Raw genomic sequence first — 17,687 nt, forward strand, 5'->3', positions numbered from 1 at the left:
TTATTAGTGTCCCTCCCCAGTCTGCTGGGAGCTCGCTGAGGGTGGGTCTGTGGCTTTTCCATCCTTGCACCCGCGCACCCAGGGCCTGGCACTCAGTAGCTGTTGAATAAGCATCTTTGAACTGAACTAAATTATGTGAAACTGAAAACATCTTTACAGGAGCTCCGCCTGGCCACCAAGGCTGTCTCAGTGAGCGTCCACAGGGCCCCATCCTGGCCAGGGCTAGAGGGTTGTGCCTGGGTCCAGGGTTTCCGGCAGCCTCGCTCTCTGGCCAAGCTGCTCCAGGCTCCCGGGTACACCGTGGGCTGGGGATCCCAATCATGTCTTCCCCCAACCTCCAGAGGCTACATATCAAGTCAGTTTTTGGCCACTTTAATTGTAAAAACCAAGACATTTATATAAATAAGACCGCTATGTAAAATAGGCTTCACCCTTCTACTAAAACGCTTCCCCCACGCAGAAAGAACATAGAAAACCCAGCAGAGACAGGAGTACAAAGCAGCATGCGGTCCCTGATGAGAAGTGCTGGCAGGCCAGGTTCCCTGCTCAAACAGGCCTCTCGGTGAGTGCGCCCCTGGCCCGGCGGCTCACCGAGGCTCCGTGACACCTCGAGAGACTGCGTGGCGGCAGTCCCCACACCCTCAGCCACTGGGCACCAACTACACGGGTGGAGGCAGCGGAGAAGGTTCACGAAGCCTGGCGGCGGGGCGGGGGTGGGGACGGGGCTCTGGGGAGTCACTACTTCTCTAGAGGACAGGAGAGAAGCTGCCAGTGCCCCTGGGGAGGACAGGCTCCTTCTTGGGGCCATTGCATATGGTTGGTCAGGACGAGGACAGTGGACATCTGCCAGCTGTGCTGGGGTGGAAGGGCAGGGGGCTCCGGGGTGCAAGGGGACGCAGCCCCCGAGACAGGTGGGGCTGGTGTGTCCTTGGGAGAAAAGTTCCACCTCCCCGCCCTCATGCTACCCTGTCCCATGTCCCTGGCCTCCCTGCCTGGAGACCACTGCCTGCTGCCCCCGCGCACCCTGGACTCGGAGAGAGGCAGCTGGGAGCCTGGGGTAGAGATGTCGGCGAGGTCACACACTGGGCATGGCTCAGGACATGGGCACACGGGACAAAAGACGGACCCCACGCCCTCCTTCGTGAGCCGAGGGCCTGCCCGGGGCTGCCCCCGTGCCAGATGGGCGGCAGCAACAGGCCCGGCGGGGGCGGGGTGGGGCGGGGCCGTGTCAGGAGCACTTCCAGACGCACACGGCCAGCGTCCCCCCGAAGTACAGGTAGAGGAGGTTCTTCACCTCGTGCGTGACCTCGAAGCCGAAGCCTTCGCCGATCACCACGTGCCAGGAGGAGCCGAACTTCTTGTCCATGGTCTCTTTGATCATCTTGGCAGCACTCTGGAACAGAGGGGATGCTTGCTGGGGGTGTTGGGGGGAGTGCATGAGTCAGCCCCCTCTGCGGGAAGCAGCAGTCTCAGCGAGAGCAAGGTCTGCTGACCTATCAACGCTGTTCTCCTGCTCCCGGGACCGTCAGGGGGTCTCCACGTGGCCACCCCCTGCCAGGGGCTGCTGCACAGGGACAGGGAAGCAGACACTACCTCACTGGTCCAGCGGACCCTGTCTAAGGTGACAGAGCAGGCGCTGGGCCAGGAACGGAGCCCTGGATTTGAGCTCTGGCCTGCCACTTTGTGCCTGTTTCCAGTGTCCCAGGCTGTTCCCAGGACTAAAGGAAGTCGCCTCTCCAAAGCCCCTCGCAGACTGTACAGGATTGTCATTGTCCCTGCGGGTGTCGGGGTTTGTCCTCAGGGAACTGAAAGGCTGTTCCCTGATGGTTCGGTGAGCTCCCAGGAGAGAAGCTGGACTGCTTCCCCCAGTTAGGGCGACAGCCCCACCCCTTCCTGCACACCCTTCCTACACATGCTCCTTCAAGAAGCTTCTTTCAAGAAGAGGTCTAGGGAAGGGCAGAGGCCCGGTCCTCGTGGGACAAGTCCCAGGCTCGGGCACCTGCTGTGCACCAGCAGCTCCACCCCGCCCCGGTGCCAGGTGCTACTGAGCACTTGGTCCGCGTCCCCTCAGCATCCCCACCCCTGGTACCAACTAGGAAACGGGCTCAGAGACAAGAAATGGCTTATCTAAGGTTAAAGAGCTAGGGAGGGCTGGGGGTGGGATTGGAACTTGGGCCTGGCTGGCCCAAAGCCCGGGCTCTCATTGGCTAGGGTCTGCCTCCCCACCGGCTGACGTGATGCCGACTGCCTTCTCACGCACCCCCAGACTGATGGCTGGGGTTCCCGCGCTGATGCCTAGTGGCCCTATCACCAGTTCCCAGGACAGCGCCTGGCACAGACATGGTGTCTAACATCTTTTCAGAATGGGTGGATGGACACATGCATGAATGCCTGGGTGGGCCTCTGTTCTCCGCTAGCATGGAGCCAAGGGAAAGGTGCCCTATTCAGCAGCCCATCTGAGACAAGGCACAGGGGCAGGGGTGTCACCAAGACACCTCTGGCTTTTGTCCCTCTTGGGCTGGGCGTGTGCACCAGATCAGTGCCGCACACAGAGCCAGCCTCTTCCCTCACTGGCCCTCCCCAGGCTACAAACGCTCCCAGGGAGCAGGACTCTCTGAGCTGGCTGTGGGGACTGGGGTGCTTGATTTACCCACGGGGGTCCCCACAGGCCTGAGGGGCTGCCTGGCCAGTGGCAATACCTCGTTGTTGTTGGAGAATTTCTCACAGGCCGTGACGCATAGCTCCATGGTCTCCACTCGCATCTCCTCTGGCATGTCCGAGTGCTGGGGGCGGGGCGGGGTGACAGACAGAGAGAGGCTTAGCCCGTGGCCTGGTCTCCGGGTGGACCCCTCTGTGCCAGGCATAAGGCCTGGATACCGGGCAAATGTCCCAGCGCCTCCCAGAGAGGTGACCCACCTCCTTACTCAGGGAGTGCAGCTGGGAACTGGGGCTCGGGCTCAAGCGGAGCCACATGGGCTCCAAGGCCCAGGCCCTTCTGCAACAGCAGGAAGCTTCACCAGCACCCCGTGCCAGCCCGCAGACATGGGGAAGAGGGTCGGCCCAGGCAGGAGAGAGTGCCGGCTACGGAAACGGCTGACTAGCAGCCTCAGAGCACAGCTGGGTCTCACCCCAGAGCCCAAAGAGACAGCCCGGCCGCTCTCGATGGCTCACGGTTTTCTCCCTGCCTCTCTGGCGGCTGCTTCTCAGTCCACTTGCTGGGTCCCTTCCCAGTCCCAGGGCTGCAGGGCCCTGGGCTTGTCCCCACCCTTTCCTCTCCTCCAGCCATCTGCTCTCCAGGAGGCCCCAGCCTGCTCCATGGATTCATCTTTTGTGTGGGGAGGGGCCCCACAATTTCATCCCAGTTTCATCAGTTTGGGGCTCCAAACTCCTACCTCCAACTGCCTACTTGACGGCCTCACTCGGATGTTGAAAGGAGAACTTGCTTTCCCCCATAAACCTGCTTTCAAACTATGTTGTTTAAACTTTTCCTTCATGTGGGCCAGGCCTTTGTCTGCCTTAGTCAGTACTATATCCACAGTGCCCGGAACAGTGCCCAGTATGTAGCGAGGGGCCTGAACAAATACTTGTTGAATGGATGAATGAATGAAAGAATGGATTGCTGCTGACTTCTGTATCTCCAGCTCTGAGCCAGCAAAGCCCTTCTTAACTTCCTCCCACTGCCTCGCCTGCCTCTCGCCTCTCTCGGGTGTGTGGGCCCAGGTGGCCCCCTGCCTCCCTTCCCTGGGGCTTACCCTGACCAGAGGGAAGGTCTGCAGTCGCTTATAATCAGCCTCATCTTTCTTCCCTTCTGCTTCTCCCATGATCCCTCCACTGTGAACACTGGAGGAGACAGTGGGCTCTCAGGAGGTGCTGGGACTGGCAATGAAGACACACCCAGGAGCTTCAGGAAGCAGGCCCTGCCAGCTTGGCGTGAGCAGAAAATCTCTTTCCCCAAGGGGTGCTGCAGAAAACAGGAAAAACCAGGACAAAAGAGTTGGCTTTAAATCCATACATCACAAATTAGAAATGTCTCAGTAACAATTTGACACCTCCCGGTCTTCACTCCTCCGCATCCTTTTCCAAATGGCCAGCAAGTCTGCAGACGGGCGGATGAGTCAACCTGAGGTGCTGGGGCCCGGTTCAGCACACGCGGCGTGGTGCTGCGAGCCCACACTGTCGTCAGCAAGATAGTTGCTGACTGCCGGCCAGGCTGGTGACGGAGCCCGGCGCTGGCAGCGAACAAACCGTCTCTCCGCATGCCCACTATGTGCGTGGTCTTCTTTTTCAGCAGATGTGATTAAAGTTCCTATCAGGCCACAATCCACAGTCCTGGCCTTATGCAAAAGCAAGTGCCGCCTTTCACAGGTCCCTGATCTGCAGGAGGAATGGGGACAGCAGTGCTCTGTGTCCTCTTTGGCACGCTGGGCTCTCCAGCTCTTCCTGCCCACAGCCCCTCAGGCCACCCTGCCCCATCTGGCTGGCCCAGGAGTCAGAGGCCTGGGTGTTCCCGCTGCTTCTGCTGCTCCCCACAGTGTGGCCTCGGGCCCCAGACTCCTCAGCAGCAACAGGAGGGCCGGCACGTCTGTCTCACGAGGCTGTTCTGAGAATAGGATGAGACCACGCATGGAAGCCAGGGTCACGCCCTCCCGCTCTGGGGGATCAGGTGAGAGAATGCACGTGGCTATGACTGGACAGTTATAAAGCCGAATGCACATGCGTACATTTTTTGTCTTTCCAAATCCAGTTGTCTAATAACAGATGGGGCTTTTCCTAAAGAGATGGGCCTAGATGCTAAGTGACTAGGAGAATTGCTGGAAATCCTGGTGTTTCTCTTATAATTCAATTTATCCTATAATTCAAAGGCCTTTTTATCTCAGAAATGCTAATATAAATGAATACAAACCACCATGCTATTAAACCCTTTTTAACAATCCACATCCAACAAACAGAAACAAATGTTATTCCAGCACTTCCCACATTTCCAAACGAAGTCACTTTCAAGGCATGGCCCCGAACCCCAGGGGCACCCAGGACAGTAACTAACAGGTGGGCACGGACAGGTGCCACTCACTGGGTTGGCAGTGTGCTGGCCGCTGCTCAGGGCGCTGTGCGTATGTTTGCCCGGCCGGTCGCTGCAGCAGCCTGTGAGCCAGGTCCTGTACCAACAGAGACACGCAGCTGCCACGCTGCCCGCCTGAGGTCTCTCCACAAGGGAGCAGTGGAGGCGGGGTGTGAGTCTGGGCCCAGCTCCGGTGTGGGCAACCCTAACCCTTTGTCAGGCCTTCTAGGGGCACCGACACCCAGCAGGCACCCACAAAACTGACTTCGGGTGCGTGGCCACTAGTGTGGCTCATGGGGTTCCAGAAGTGAGAGAGATGTTTGATCTCCCCTTTCAGGGTGTACCGTCTGTCCCCATGCCGACTTGACCTTGTTTGGCCAAGCATCGAGCTTTCCGTGTGTTCCTTCTGGCTGCGCTCTCATTTTCTCCCTCTCTCCGATGCCTCAGAAGCCCTCAGCGCCATCCCACTTGGTCCACTCCCTCAACCGAGGCTGGAAGCCTGCCGCCACTGCTGCCGTCCCAGCACACTGGCATTTCCGATCTCTCAGCGGACAGATGGCTCCTCTTATCTCACCAGTTCTGGGCGCTTGCACCATTCAGATATTAGTAGTTTTTGTTTGTCTCTACATATACGCTGGCAAATCACCAAGCACAAGCTCATTGTACTTTCTGCTCATGCTCCTTATCCCACAGAGTCCAGTGAATCACTTTGTCTTTGCTCATGGGCGTCAAGGCCCGTCTCCAGGTCCACGGTATCGCTTCCTCCTCCACATTGCCCAGGGGGCAGAAGGTGGCTCACCGATGATCAAAGGGTAAGGGCTTTAGGATTTGTTTGCCCCCTGAGATTTTCAAGTGGGAACAACGTAAAATGCTGAAGCACTGCTTAGGCACCTTCCACCTACATATTTCAGCTTGAGTCAACTTATCCGCAGGCTAGAAAGTGCCAGCATGGAGGGGCCTGGAGGGGAACTCAGAGGCTACCGTGCGCATGCCTGCGCTCAGGGAGGTCAGGGTCTGTGACAGCTGCTCGGACTCTCTGTCAGCATCAGGAATGCTGATGAAACAGGAGTATTACCAACGCCCATTCTTCAGGAACGAAGGGGAGGTGCCATCGGGAGTGTTGGAGGGCAGGAGCACCACCCTGTAGAGTGGAAAAGGTGCAGGACCAGGAGGCAGAGGGCTTGGGCTTGGGTACCAATTCCACAACTGAAGTGCTTCGTCCCTCGTCCTTGCTTTGCAGCCTCGGGTGAGTAGTTTAACCTGAGCCCGGTTCCCTCCTCTGCGAAACAGGATACCCCGTTTTGGCTTCTGAAAGCTGGTGCGAGCGTCAAGGGTGTGAACGTGAGCACCCTGAATGCTGACCATCCTGCTGCTCTTCCTACTGCCATGTCACCAGCCAGGACCCTGTCCACGTGACTCAACCACATTTATTAAAGACCACGGTTACAAACAGCTTTTCGTAACCACGATGGGCACTTTGGAGGCTCCGAAGGGATGGGACTTGAAGCATGGGACTTGGTTACTGGGGGTGCTCCAAGTACGGAGAGGCAGGAGAATTTCTATGACACAGTACCCTCGGAGTCCAGCTACAGTCGGTCATTCAGACACGACTCAAAACCCTGCGGAAAGAGTGCCACCCAAAATAGAGCTCGGGTTTAATAACTGCATCAATCTTCCATGCAGATGAGTGCGCACCTGACGGCTCCAGGACGGAAAGAACCACGTCAGGCCTAAAAGAGAGCCCTTTAATAATGCAGGTGTGCCCGCGGCCAGGGTACTCGAGTCTGCGGGTGCCAGGGCTCGACCGGCCCCAGGGCCCGCCCCGGCGCACACAGCCCCTCTGCGTGCCCACACAGCCTCGCCCACATCCTAGGGGAGGCTGCTCCTAGGTAACCAGAGTCACAGGGCTCTTCACCTCTCGTGGCCTTGTCAAAGCCAGTGTCTCTTGTCCCAGTGTCCCTTGTTCTTTTATGGCACTGACCTTAGTCACCCTTTATTATTTGGCTGCTGAAGCATTTGGGAAGAATCCTTAAGAGGGTTAGGGAATGTGGGAGGGATGGGGGGAAGTGAATGGATTCTGGGAAATAAGGCCCAAAGTGTCGCCAGCACCCTGGGGGGCTCCCCCACCACTCAATGCCTGGCACACCCGGGCCCATAGACCACGGCTCCGACCCATGACTGCCGCCAGGCAGCTGAGAGAAGGCAGGCACACTCAGAGCAGGGCATGCGGTTGGGAGTGCGGACTCCACAGGCAGGTGTGAAGTCACAACTTGGTGTGTCTCAGATAAGCATTTGCCTCTGTGAGCCTCAGTGCTCTCACCTGGAAACCGGGACTAAGAAGGGACTCTACAGTAAATGTAAACTCTTGTCACTGGTGCAGTAGGATGGGGAGCTCCAGTGTCCTTCCTCATACACCAGCCAACTAAACATCTGCAGTCAGCCGAACCAGCGTCTACACCCCGAGTTCCCACCCCGCGCACGCCGCCGTGTCCGTGCTGCGGCAGTCGGTGCCGCACCAGGCAGGCCGGGGCTGGGCGCACTAGTGTGGTACACTGTGCCTTCCCGCCCGTCATCTCATTTCACCCCGTAACAAAGCGTGGAGGCAGCACCGCTCCCAGTTCTCAGACAAGGCACCCGGGGTTCAGAGAGGCTTTGACGCAGGCCCGAGGGTGCCCAGCCAGCAATGACAGAGCCAGGATCCGAACCCACATCGAGTCTACTGACTCCACCTTTTGTGCCTTCTCCCCTGTCACAGCAGGTAGGAGACGAGAGAGAAACACAAACAGCTTCAGTCCTCCGCAGCCACCAGTCCGGGCACGGCTCCTGCTTCCGGCCGTGTCAGGGATGCAATGCGTGCTCCTCGATCATCCGCCTGCCTTCCCCGGACACGGCCACCCTCCGCCCCTGGCAACCAAAGAGCAAAGCTGGTAAGGCGTGGAGAGAGGAACCTCAGGTCTGGGGGCATGCATCCAAGCTGGCAGTGGTGAGGTCAGGAAACAGGGCTCGGGAGACCTGGATGTCACAGGTCGGTTTAAAATGGGGGAAGCACACACAGGGCTAACACTAGAAAATTTTGCTAGGAGCATTACAAACTCATCACCTACCATAAAAGAAAGTTTTAACAGTAAGAAGGAGATGGTTGCAGAACAAAGGACAGTCCTTCTCAAGAAAAGATACTTACCTTTCATATACAAAGGTTTTTAAAAAGATTGCCCTTATTTTTTCTCATTTTTCTGAGGTCCAGTGAAAACCGGATGTGCCTTAGACCATGGGGAAGGGAGAAGAAGGAAGGAGGGAGCGAGTGTAAGAGGGAAGGGAGGGAGGGAGGGATCAAGGCAGTTTCTTGCCCGGGCCAGGAACATCAGTTGGTTGACGGTCTTCCCCATAGGCCAAGGTTGTGGGTTCTGTGCCCCCGCCAGGGCACAGACAAAAAGTGGCAGTGATGCACAGGTAAGGGGACAGTGCATCGATGCTTCTTTCTCTCTCAAGTCAACATATGAAAATTCAACTGAATGAGGGATTCAAGTTAAAAAATGACATTTTCTTTATGTATGATATGATATAATTGTATAATATGATATAACAAATAACACCGACTCATGTTATACAGACGTGGACGAAACCCCAAATATCCTGGTTGAGACACGAAGTACAACAGAAAGCCGTCACCACCGCGGCTCTCCGCTCCGCCCGGGAACAGCTGCCTACCATGGACAGCGGGTTCGGCAGTCTCCCACCATTCCCCTCCCACTGAAGACCACAGATTTGGACGAGACCACAGATTTGGACGTAAGAGACCAAGAATGACATCATCACAAACGTAAATTGGAGTTAGCATAGACTTATTTCAAAAAATATCATTCACCATTGCTCCCATCTGGTGACATCTCACAGCCAGGCATGACTTAGCAGTGTGCCGTGAGTCGGGACAGTCACCTAGGGAAGGAGGACTTCCGTCGGCTTAGACACCCCAGAGTGTAAAGCCCAATGTGTGGCACACGGCAGGAGACCAACAGATAACTAAACTGTAACTAAGTTATAGTTCATCTGTCCCTGGGGTGGGAGGGGCATGCCATTTCATCCCACACTATGTGCTGAGCACTGACGTTAAGCAAGGCAACGGGATGGAGCACCACCTGTGGGACCCCACGGACTCCCCGATAACTGTCAGACAGGCCCTGGGACCCCTACTTTTCTGATGGCCATGCAGGCTGAGAAAAGGGAAGTGGCATTCCACTTGGCTAATACGTGGAGGAGCTAGGGTTTGATCAGGCATGTATGACTTCAAGCTTATGCTTTTCCGTCTTCTGCACTCTAGGCAAGAGACAGTCCCTGCCTTCGAGGAGCTTACAATCTGAGAGGCCAGCACACACGCATGAGGAACTGACTGTGGCTCGTGGCAGGAAGCAGTTAAGTGGCACAAGACAGGTGCATAGACACAGGAAAAAGGAGAATTCTAGAGGGGGCAGGGAGAGGGCAGTAAGAACAGTTTGGGGGGCAGGGCAGTGTTTGAGTCAGGCCTTACAAGGTGAGTGAGTAGGGATCCCGACAGGTAGACAAGGTGAGGAAGACCTTCTGGGCAGAGAGAGGAACAAACACAGTAGAAAACCCCAAGCTTTTTCTGTTGGAGTCCAGAGTCCAACGAGGCTGGAGGGCAGAAGCTGGAAAAGGAGAAGGGAGGAAGAAGGCCGGGGAAAAAAGGCAGGGTCAGGCTGCGGAGGTGTGGAAGGGCCCGAAAACCCAGGCCTGTGAAGTGTGCATGTTTTTAGTGGGGAATGAGAAGCCCTTGGAGTCTTTGGGGCTGGTGACGTGGTTGTGTTTGGGGGCAGTTATTCTGTTAATATAACTGAGTTACCAGGAGGAGGGACTAGAGGTAGGGACACCAGTTAGGAATCTACGGCGATGGCCCAGGTGACAGACATTAAAGACTGGAACCCAGTGGTGGCTTCAGAAATGAAGGGATGTGAGACCCTTGCTGAGGCAGAGTCAAAGAGAATGGACTGTGTGGGATGGGCATGGCAGGATGACACACGATGGGCGATGCCCCAGGAGGACGGTGACGGCCCTGGGAGACGCAGGATGCCTTGCCTAGAGTGGGGTAGATAGAAAAGCATCCATGTAACAGACGGATAGGGGGAGGGCAGGCCAGTTTGATTTTAGATCTGCTGAGTTTAAGTTGCTGATGAGAGATGCAAATGGAGATGTCTCCTCAGGAGCAGGCAATCACAAAACCAGGGATCATCAGGGGCGGAAGGGAAGCCGTGGAGTCCAACCACGTATCAGTGTACCAGTCCATCTCTACCCATGCCCACCGGAAGTATCCCTCACCGTGGAAAACCACCATTAAGATCGGAGCTGGAGATCTGGATTGGAGGGTCAGAGGGAGAAATGACAGTTCACACGAAGGGAGCTGGTGGCACTCCTGAGGGGGAAAACGTGGGGACGAGACATAGGAAGGAAAGTAACAAACCCTGACTCTACACTGCACTGGGCTCTTTATACTCCATAGTATCCTCAGAACTCCCAGAGGAGATGCTCTGTAGTATCCTGATTTTACAGGAGCCCAGGGAGGTTCGGTAACTTGCTCGGGTCCTGCCATTGGGAATCCCAATCAGGTTTGTCAAGTTCGTTTCACCCGATTCCTCCAATGGGAAGCAAATCCTCAGGGAGGCCTACAGCTGGGTCAGAGAATCACATCCTTGAACGCCAGAGTCGAAGAGGCCTTAGAGATCAGTCAGCCCAACTTCTCGTTTACAGATGGGGAAACTGAGGCCCAAAGAGGGAAATGACCAGCCTGGAATCCCAGCACGTCGCCTACTGTCCAAGTCAAGAGGTCTGGGACAAGGTTCTGGCGGCCACAGGCCCAGCCTCAAGGGGGAGGAATTACCCCGCGAAAGGTTGGGGGATCAAGGTGCTGGGGGCGGGGTTCGGATCGGAGAGTATGGGGGACCGCAATGCTGGACCGGGCCTCGACGGAAGAGGGGGGCAGAGGCGGCACGCCGAATCACGACCGCGAATCTGTCACCCCCGAGCTCGCAGGTCTCCTAAGTAGGAGGATGGGGGTTGGGAGGACTTAGGGCTGGGGACCAGCAGGGAGGAGACTGGGGTGGGGCCTCCGCGGTGGGCGAGACTCTGCCCGCCCCGCGGTGCTTCCCGGCTGCCCTTCGGGGCCGGCCCTCCCCACCCGGCTGCCCGCTGAGCCCCGGGGCCTCACCTGCTCCCGCGGGGGCTGGAGCCCGGGCCGCCGCTAGCTCAACCCCGCCAGGGTTGTCAAGAAGCAAAACAAGAGTGTCTTAGCAACAGCGAGGAAGTCCTACCCCTCGCCGGACGTTGACAAAAATTTCACTTCTTATTGGTGAATAAAAATGTCCTTCAATATTGAAGGGCCCTACAACGTATAGGTTGGTACGGAAGGGGGCGTGGCTTAGGGGCTAGGGGGCGGGGCTATGTTTATAGTCGTCTTAAGTGGGCCTGAGGAGCCAGGGACAAACAGAAGTTCTCATTTTAGAGAAACAAACTTTTAAGAGTAGTATTGCTTTGGGAGTTTCTTCTAATCATTTGACGTAACAAATGCATTTTTGTTTGTGTTGTGACACTGAGGTGCTACTTTATTAGGATCTCAAAAGCCTAACAATGAGTAGCATTTTTGTAAGGCTTTACAAGATACCGCAACTCTTAGGTAACAGGATTCATAACCCCACCGGAGCTAAGGTATAAAGAAGCTAAGTAACTTGTTAAAGGGAAGAATCACGGTAAAGCTCCTTGAGAATGAACTAAATATTTTCACGGGAGCACACCCTCCTGTAGCTGCTTAATCCTAGACCCTAGGCGACATCATACCATCTAATTCCAGACACGGGTGTCCAGAGCTGCCTTTCTTCCCCTCAGGAGGGAAAGCTACTCATACAATTCTGGAAGGGACAAGAACCTGCAGATTCAGGTGTTTGATTGGTGGATCAAAGGTTCAGTGGGGTACTGACAATTTAAACATTTACTTTCTCGTGGTGGGTACTCAGGTGAAACCTCACTTCACATGCACTAGCACCTACTGGGCACTCAGCCCGGCCAGGTTCTGGAGATTCCGAGAGGAGTGAGATGAGGACCTTGGTCCCAGAGAAGACACAGTCCAATGAGGGGACTGCTGTGTCAACAAAGGAGATACAAAATAATTCATTCTACTGTGTGCTGGAAGAGTGGGCAAGGTGCTGGTTCTCTCCAAGGAGAGAGTGACTCTCAGAAAAGGCGGTGCTTGAGTTGGCTGAGTCTGTGCGGGGCCAGTGAGCTGATAAGAGTGGAGAGCACACTTCACTGCGGAACTTCTCGCTGGCTCCTTGAGGCCTGCATGGAGGGTGAATGTGGTTCAAGCAGAAGTGGTGGTGAGAGAGTGGGGGTGAAGATGCAGAGTGAAGTGGGGACACAAAAGTCAGAAAGGCCCTGGCCTGGTGGCTCAGTTGGTTGGCGTGTCATCCCGTACACCGAAAGGTTGAGGGTTCAACGCCTGAGCCCTCACCTAGGTTAGAGCACATACCTAGGTTGCGGCTTGGATCCCTGGTGCGGGGCGCATACGGGAGGCAAGTAATCAATATTTCTCTCTCTCTTCTCCTTCTTCTCTCTCTAAAATAATAAACATATCCTTGGGTGAGGATTAAAAAAAAGTCAGAAGGGTTTTGAATGCCAGGTTCAGGGATTTGGGTGTTCCTGGGGGGGAGGTGAGAGCTGGGGACAGTAGCCGTCAGAGGGTTTCAAGGCCAGCAGTAACAAGGCTGGACTTGGGCTGTGGAAAGACCACTTGGATGGTGCCGATAGTGGCCTGGACTTGGAGTGGGTAGGCAGAAGGCAGGCTCAGTGGGTTTAGTTTTGAGACTTGGCAGCTAGAGGTGCGCTAGGCCCTCCCCTCCTAGCACCTGAGGGTCTGAGGACGTCTGACTCAGCTTCCGCATTTCCAGAAATCTCTTTGCCAACTTTCTGCAGGAGATGGAAGGTGGCCTTTGAGGGGGACGAAGCTCTTGCCTCCGCCTCTCATCCACATTTCTCTTAAGGGGGTCCACATTCGCTGTCTCCTTTTTCTCGCCTCCCATTCACTATTCAGCCCACTGCAATCTGGCTTCCACTCCCACGACGCCACCAAAATTCCCTCTTCCATGGTTACCAGTGACCCCCTGAAGAGTGGAATCTGATAGACCCACTTAGTCTTTATCTTCCTGGACCACACCCATCTTCTTGAAATTCTGTACCCCAGAGGTAGTGCCTTCAGAATTCTTGTTTTAATATAGTATGTTTTTAATCCTCACCCAAGGCTATATATTTTTGATTATTGATTTTAGAGAGAGAGGAAGGGAGAGAGTGAGAGGGACAGAAACATTGATGTGAGAGAGAAAAACCAATTGGTTGCTTCCCTTACACTCCCCAACCGGGGATGGCACCCAAAACCCGGGTATGTGCCCTGAGCGGGAATCAAACCCACAACCTTTGGGTGTACAGGACGATATTCCAACCAATTGAGCCACCTGGCCATGCCCAGAACTCTTTACAATGCAGGTTCCAGGGCCCCACAGCACCAGAATGGTTAGGGGCAGGAATCTGTATTTTTCACAAGAACCCTGTGGCACACTCACGGCTGAGAGTCACTGCTCCATCCTAACGTGGGGGCACTTCACTCTCCTGGATCTCCTCGAGCCTCTTCCTTACCCGCTTCCTTGGGCTTTTCTTCCTCTGCTCTCTGTGCCCACCTTGGCATTCTTTCCTTCTCACCAATGGTCTCAAAATTCTTCCTACCCCAGGTCACCTTCTCATCAGTGAAAACTTCCCCTGGTCACACTTCCTGGGTATTTAGTGGAATCAAGGGTTGGATGTATATTTTGGAAAAGACCCTCTGGAGCCTTGGCCTGTGTGGCTCAGTGGGACTGAAAGGTCACTGTTTTGATTCCCAGTCAAAGCACATGCCTGGGTTGCGGGCCAGGTCCCCTGATGGGGGCATGCGAGAAGCAGGCAATCAATGTTTCTCTCGCACATCGATGTTTCTCTCTCTCTCTGTTTCTCCCTCCCTTCCCCTGTCTCTAAAAAATAAATAAAATCTTTAAAACAACAAAAGCCCCTCTGGTGATTCCAAATACTCTCCCTGGGAGCTGTGCCCCCCACATGCACCTTGCTGAGAACTGCCGCCCGGAGTACTGTCCTTCGGGGACCTTGTCCGCTCTGGGGTTCCTTAGTCAGTGCCCTCGATTCTGCCAGCTCTGGTATTTCTCTCTCCACATCAGACCTCTTACTGGAGCTCCAAACCTACCTGTCCAACTGCCTTCTGGCCCTCTCTAGCAGAATGTCCCAGAAGCCCTTCAAACTTTCTATGTCCCAAACAGAACTGATCATCTCCCTCCAACCTGCTCTCCCTGCATTTCCCACCGCAGTGAGTGGTACCCCCACCCACTCAGTAGCCCCCATCAGAAACCAGGGTCTCATCCTCAACTTTCCCCTCCAGGACCCCCCTCCAGTCATTTACGAGCCCGCCAATTCTGACTCTCAATTGTGACTCTATCCTGAGTACAGCCCCTGTGGTCACCTTCATGGCCCCCCACATGGACACAGAACCACGATCCCACCTGTATTACTTGCGACCGCTTTCTAATGGGCCTCCCTGAGTTTAATTCTCTGTCTTCTCCTGGTGGCTCCCCGAGAGGAAGGGCTTTGTCCTATTCATTTCTACATCCCTGGGGTCCATACCGGATCTCGCAGAGAATTGGTGCTTGGTAAATGTTTCTTGAATGAATGTGTGAGTGAATGCATGAGGTGGGTAGGGTCCTGCCCCACTTCTTCAGACTCAGCCCTGGTCAGTCCCCAAGACTTAGCCTGTGTTCCAGCGACATCCTATCACGTGTTGCTCCTGCTGTTTATAACTGCTGACCGTGGATACCCCGGAATCAGCTAGTGATTGCGATCAGCTGCAAGTCACAGAGATGGGAAAAACAGTGATTTAAAACAGCCTAAATGTATTATCTCACACTTCTGAAGTCAGAAGTCTGAAATGGGTATCACTGGGCTAATGTCAAGGTGCCCTTGGGGATTGTTCTGGTCCTCTGGAGGCTCCAGGGGAAACTGTCTCCCTCCCTTTTCTGGCATCTCGAGACTTCCTGCCTCTCCTGATGCTGATTTCCTGCATCCCTGGGGGAGACTCCTCCACCTCCCTCTTCCACGTCCAAGGACACGTGGTTATACTTTGGGTCCCTCCGCACAACCCAGGTTAATCTCCTTATCTCACCTCGTTCTGATTAGCAACCTTTTTTACCCCATACTTACTTTTTAAATTTTTCAATTGCAGTTCCTGCTCAACATTATGTTAGTTTCAGGTGTACGGCATGGTGGTTAGACATGCATTTCACTTACAAAGTGTCCCCCTGATATTTCCAGCACCCATCCGGCCCCACACGTAGTTATTACAATATTATGGACTATATTCCCTGTGCTGTACTTTACATCCCCGTGACTGTTCTGCAATTGCCCATATGTACTTCTCAGTCCCTTCTGTCACATTATTCCCCTTTGCCGTGTGGTATTACGTGTTCCCGGGTTCCCGGGGATCAGGGTGTAGGCATCTTTGGGGGGCCATTATTCTACCCACCATAGTCAGTGTGGGTGAACTTCTTGCACACGGTTGAGAAGACTTGTCTATTCTGTAATTGCTCTGTTAGGTCAAGTTTGTGAATCATTTTATCCAAATTTTCTATAATCACACTAAATTTTTTATCTGCTATCCCTGTAAGTTATTGATGGAGATGTGTTAAAATACCCCACCACATTTGTGGATTTGTCAGTTTTGGTTCTGTGTTTACTTTGTATATTAGGAAGCTGTGTTAATACATGTATACAAATTTATCATTGTTCTATCTTCCTGAGAAATTGACTCTTTGTCATCATCAAATGTCCCTTTTGTCTCTGACAGTGCTTCTTGTCTTAAAGTCTACTTTCAACTAAGTATGACTATACTAACTTCCTTTGAATTAGTGTTTTCATAGTATGTATTTTTTTATTCTTTAAATTTCACCTTTCTACATAATTATTTTAAAATCCAGTTGACAACACTAATGTTTTAATGGAAATGTTTATCTATTTATATTGAATGTAGTTACCCACTTACATTAAATTGAGGTTTAAATGAATTAACTTCCTATCTATTTTTTGTTTATCCCACCCCGTTACCCTGTGTTCCTTTTTCTTTCTTTCTTTTTTGGCCTTCTTTTGAATTATTTTTATTATTCCAGTTTTTTCTCCTATAGTAGCTTGTTCGTTGCATATTCTTTTATAATCCTCTCAGTGGTTTCCTTAGGAAAATATCACATTGATCCCAGACTTATTAAAGTGTGATAAATTATTAACACGTTCACTACTACCAGGAACATTAGAACATTTTAATTGCATTCACCTCTTCTGACCTTTTATTCGGTCACCGTCGTGAATTTTAAACCTCACAAGACATAATTGTTATTAGTCTTTGTAATCAATGTTAACTTAGCTTCACCCACATCTGTATGCTTTCTGCTGTTCCTCACTGGAATGTCCATGCTTGCTTTCACAATTGTCTTCTCTCTCCTTTAGAGAAGCTCTGTTGGTAACAAAAACTGTGAATGATGAATACCCTGGTTTTACTTTGTTTGAAACATCTTTATTTCATCTTCATTTAAAAATACTGTATTTATTTATGTTTAGAGAGGAGGAAAGGGAAGGAGGAAGAGAGGGAGAAAATCATCCATGTGAGAGAAAGACATTGACTGGTTGCCTCTCGTACGTTCCCGGACTGGGGATCGAACCCACAACCTGGGCATGTGCCTGACCGGGAATTGCACTGGTGACCTTTCGCTTTGCGGGATCGTGTCCAACCAATTGGGCCACACCTGTTAGGGCTCATCTTTATTTTTGAAGCGTTTTCAGTGTATATAGATCTATAGGGTGCCTGTTGTTTGCTTTCAGCACTCTGAAGATGTTATTTTATTGTCTTCCTTCTTCTGTCCTCTTACCGGGAAGTCAGCCGTCCGTCTTATCATCGCTGCTTGGAAAGTAATGCCTCCTTTTTCCTTGAGACGTTTTGAGTTAAAAAAAAAATTTTGTTTATTTATTTTCAGAGAGAGGGGAAGTGAGGGAGAAAGAGAGGGAGAGAAACATCAATGCGTGGTTTTGCCTCTCGTGCGCCCCCACCTGGAGACCAGGCCTGCAACCCACGCATGTGCCCTGACTGGGAATTGAACCAGCGATCCTTTGGTTAGCAGGCTGGCACTCATTCCACTGAGCCACACCAGCCAGGGCACCTTTCGAATTTTCCTTTGTCTTTGATTTGTAGCTTTTTCACTATCAAAGTCCTAGTTGTGTGTTTTTTTTTCTTTTGCATTTCTCATGTCTGGAGTTCCCTGAGATTCTTGAATCTGTGACTTAATGTCTTTCGATGGCTTTTGGAAAATTCTCAGACAGTTCTTATTCAAATATTATTTCCATCCTATTTGCTCTCTTCACTTCTTCTGGGGCTCCTTACACACGTTAGATCTTTCCACTATCTCGTGTATTAATCCTAATCTTCCATTTCCCCCTGTACTTTCCGTTCTTTCCCCTCATTCTTGATTCTGGATCGTTTCTTTTGGTCTCTCTA

The 17,687-nt window shown here is 53.0% G+C and overlaps 1 protein-coding gene across 1 annotated transcript; it reads right to left on the reverse strand.

Annotated features, from left to right (window-relative positions):
• Positions 1-351: 351 nt before the first annotated feature.
• On the reverse strand, positions 352-11,377 carry DNAL4 (dynein axonemal light chain 4). The gene is made up of 4 exons (XM_053919584.2): positions 11,274-11,377; positions 3,753-3,961; positions 2,700-2,783; positions 352-1,393 (listed from the first exon to the last, which is right to left on the reverse strand). The coding sequence occupies exons 2-4, from the start codon at positions 3,819-3,821 to the stop codon at positions 1,229-1,231; spliced, it is 318 nt and encodes a 105-aa protein (XP_053775559.1). The 5' UTR covers positions 3,822-3,961; positions 11,274-11,377; the 3' UTR covers positions 352-1,228.
• Positions 11,378-17,687: the final 6,310 nt, after the last annotated feature.

This window comes from Desmodus rotundus, chromosome 3, assembly GCF_022682495.2.
Source record: "Desmodus rotundus isolate HL8 chromosome 3, HLdesRot8A.1, whole genome shotgun sequence".
NCBI lineage: Eukaryota > Metazoa > Chordata > Mammalia > Chiroptera > Phyllostomidae > Desmodus > Desmodus rotundus.

Bases quoted from the DNA above. Each gene is read 5' to 3' on its own strand.
- DNAL4 (XM_053919584.2), bottom strand. From the start codon at position 3,821: ATGGGAGAAGCAGAAGGGAAGAAAGATGAGGCTGATTATAAGCGACTG. The intron at 2,784-3,752 runs GTAAGCCCCAGG...CCCCGCCCCCAG, and splicing joins AGACCTTCCCTCTGGTCAGG to CACTCGGACATGCCAGAGGA. The intron at 1,394-2,699 runs GTATTGCCACTG...CCTCTGTTCCAG, and splicing joins AATTCTCCAACAACAACGAG to AGTGCTGCCAAGATGATCAA.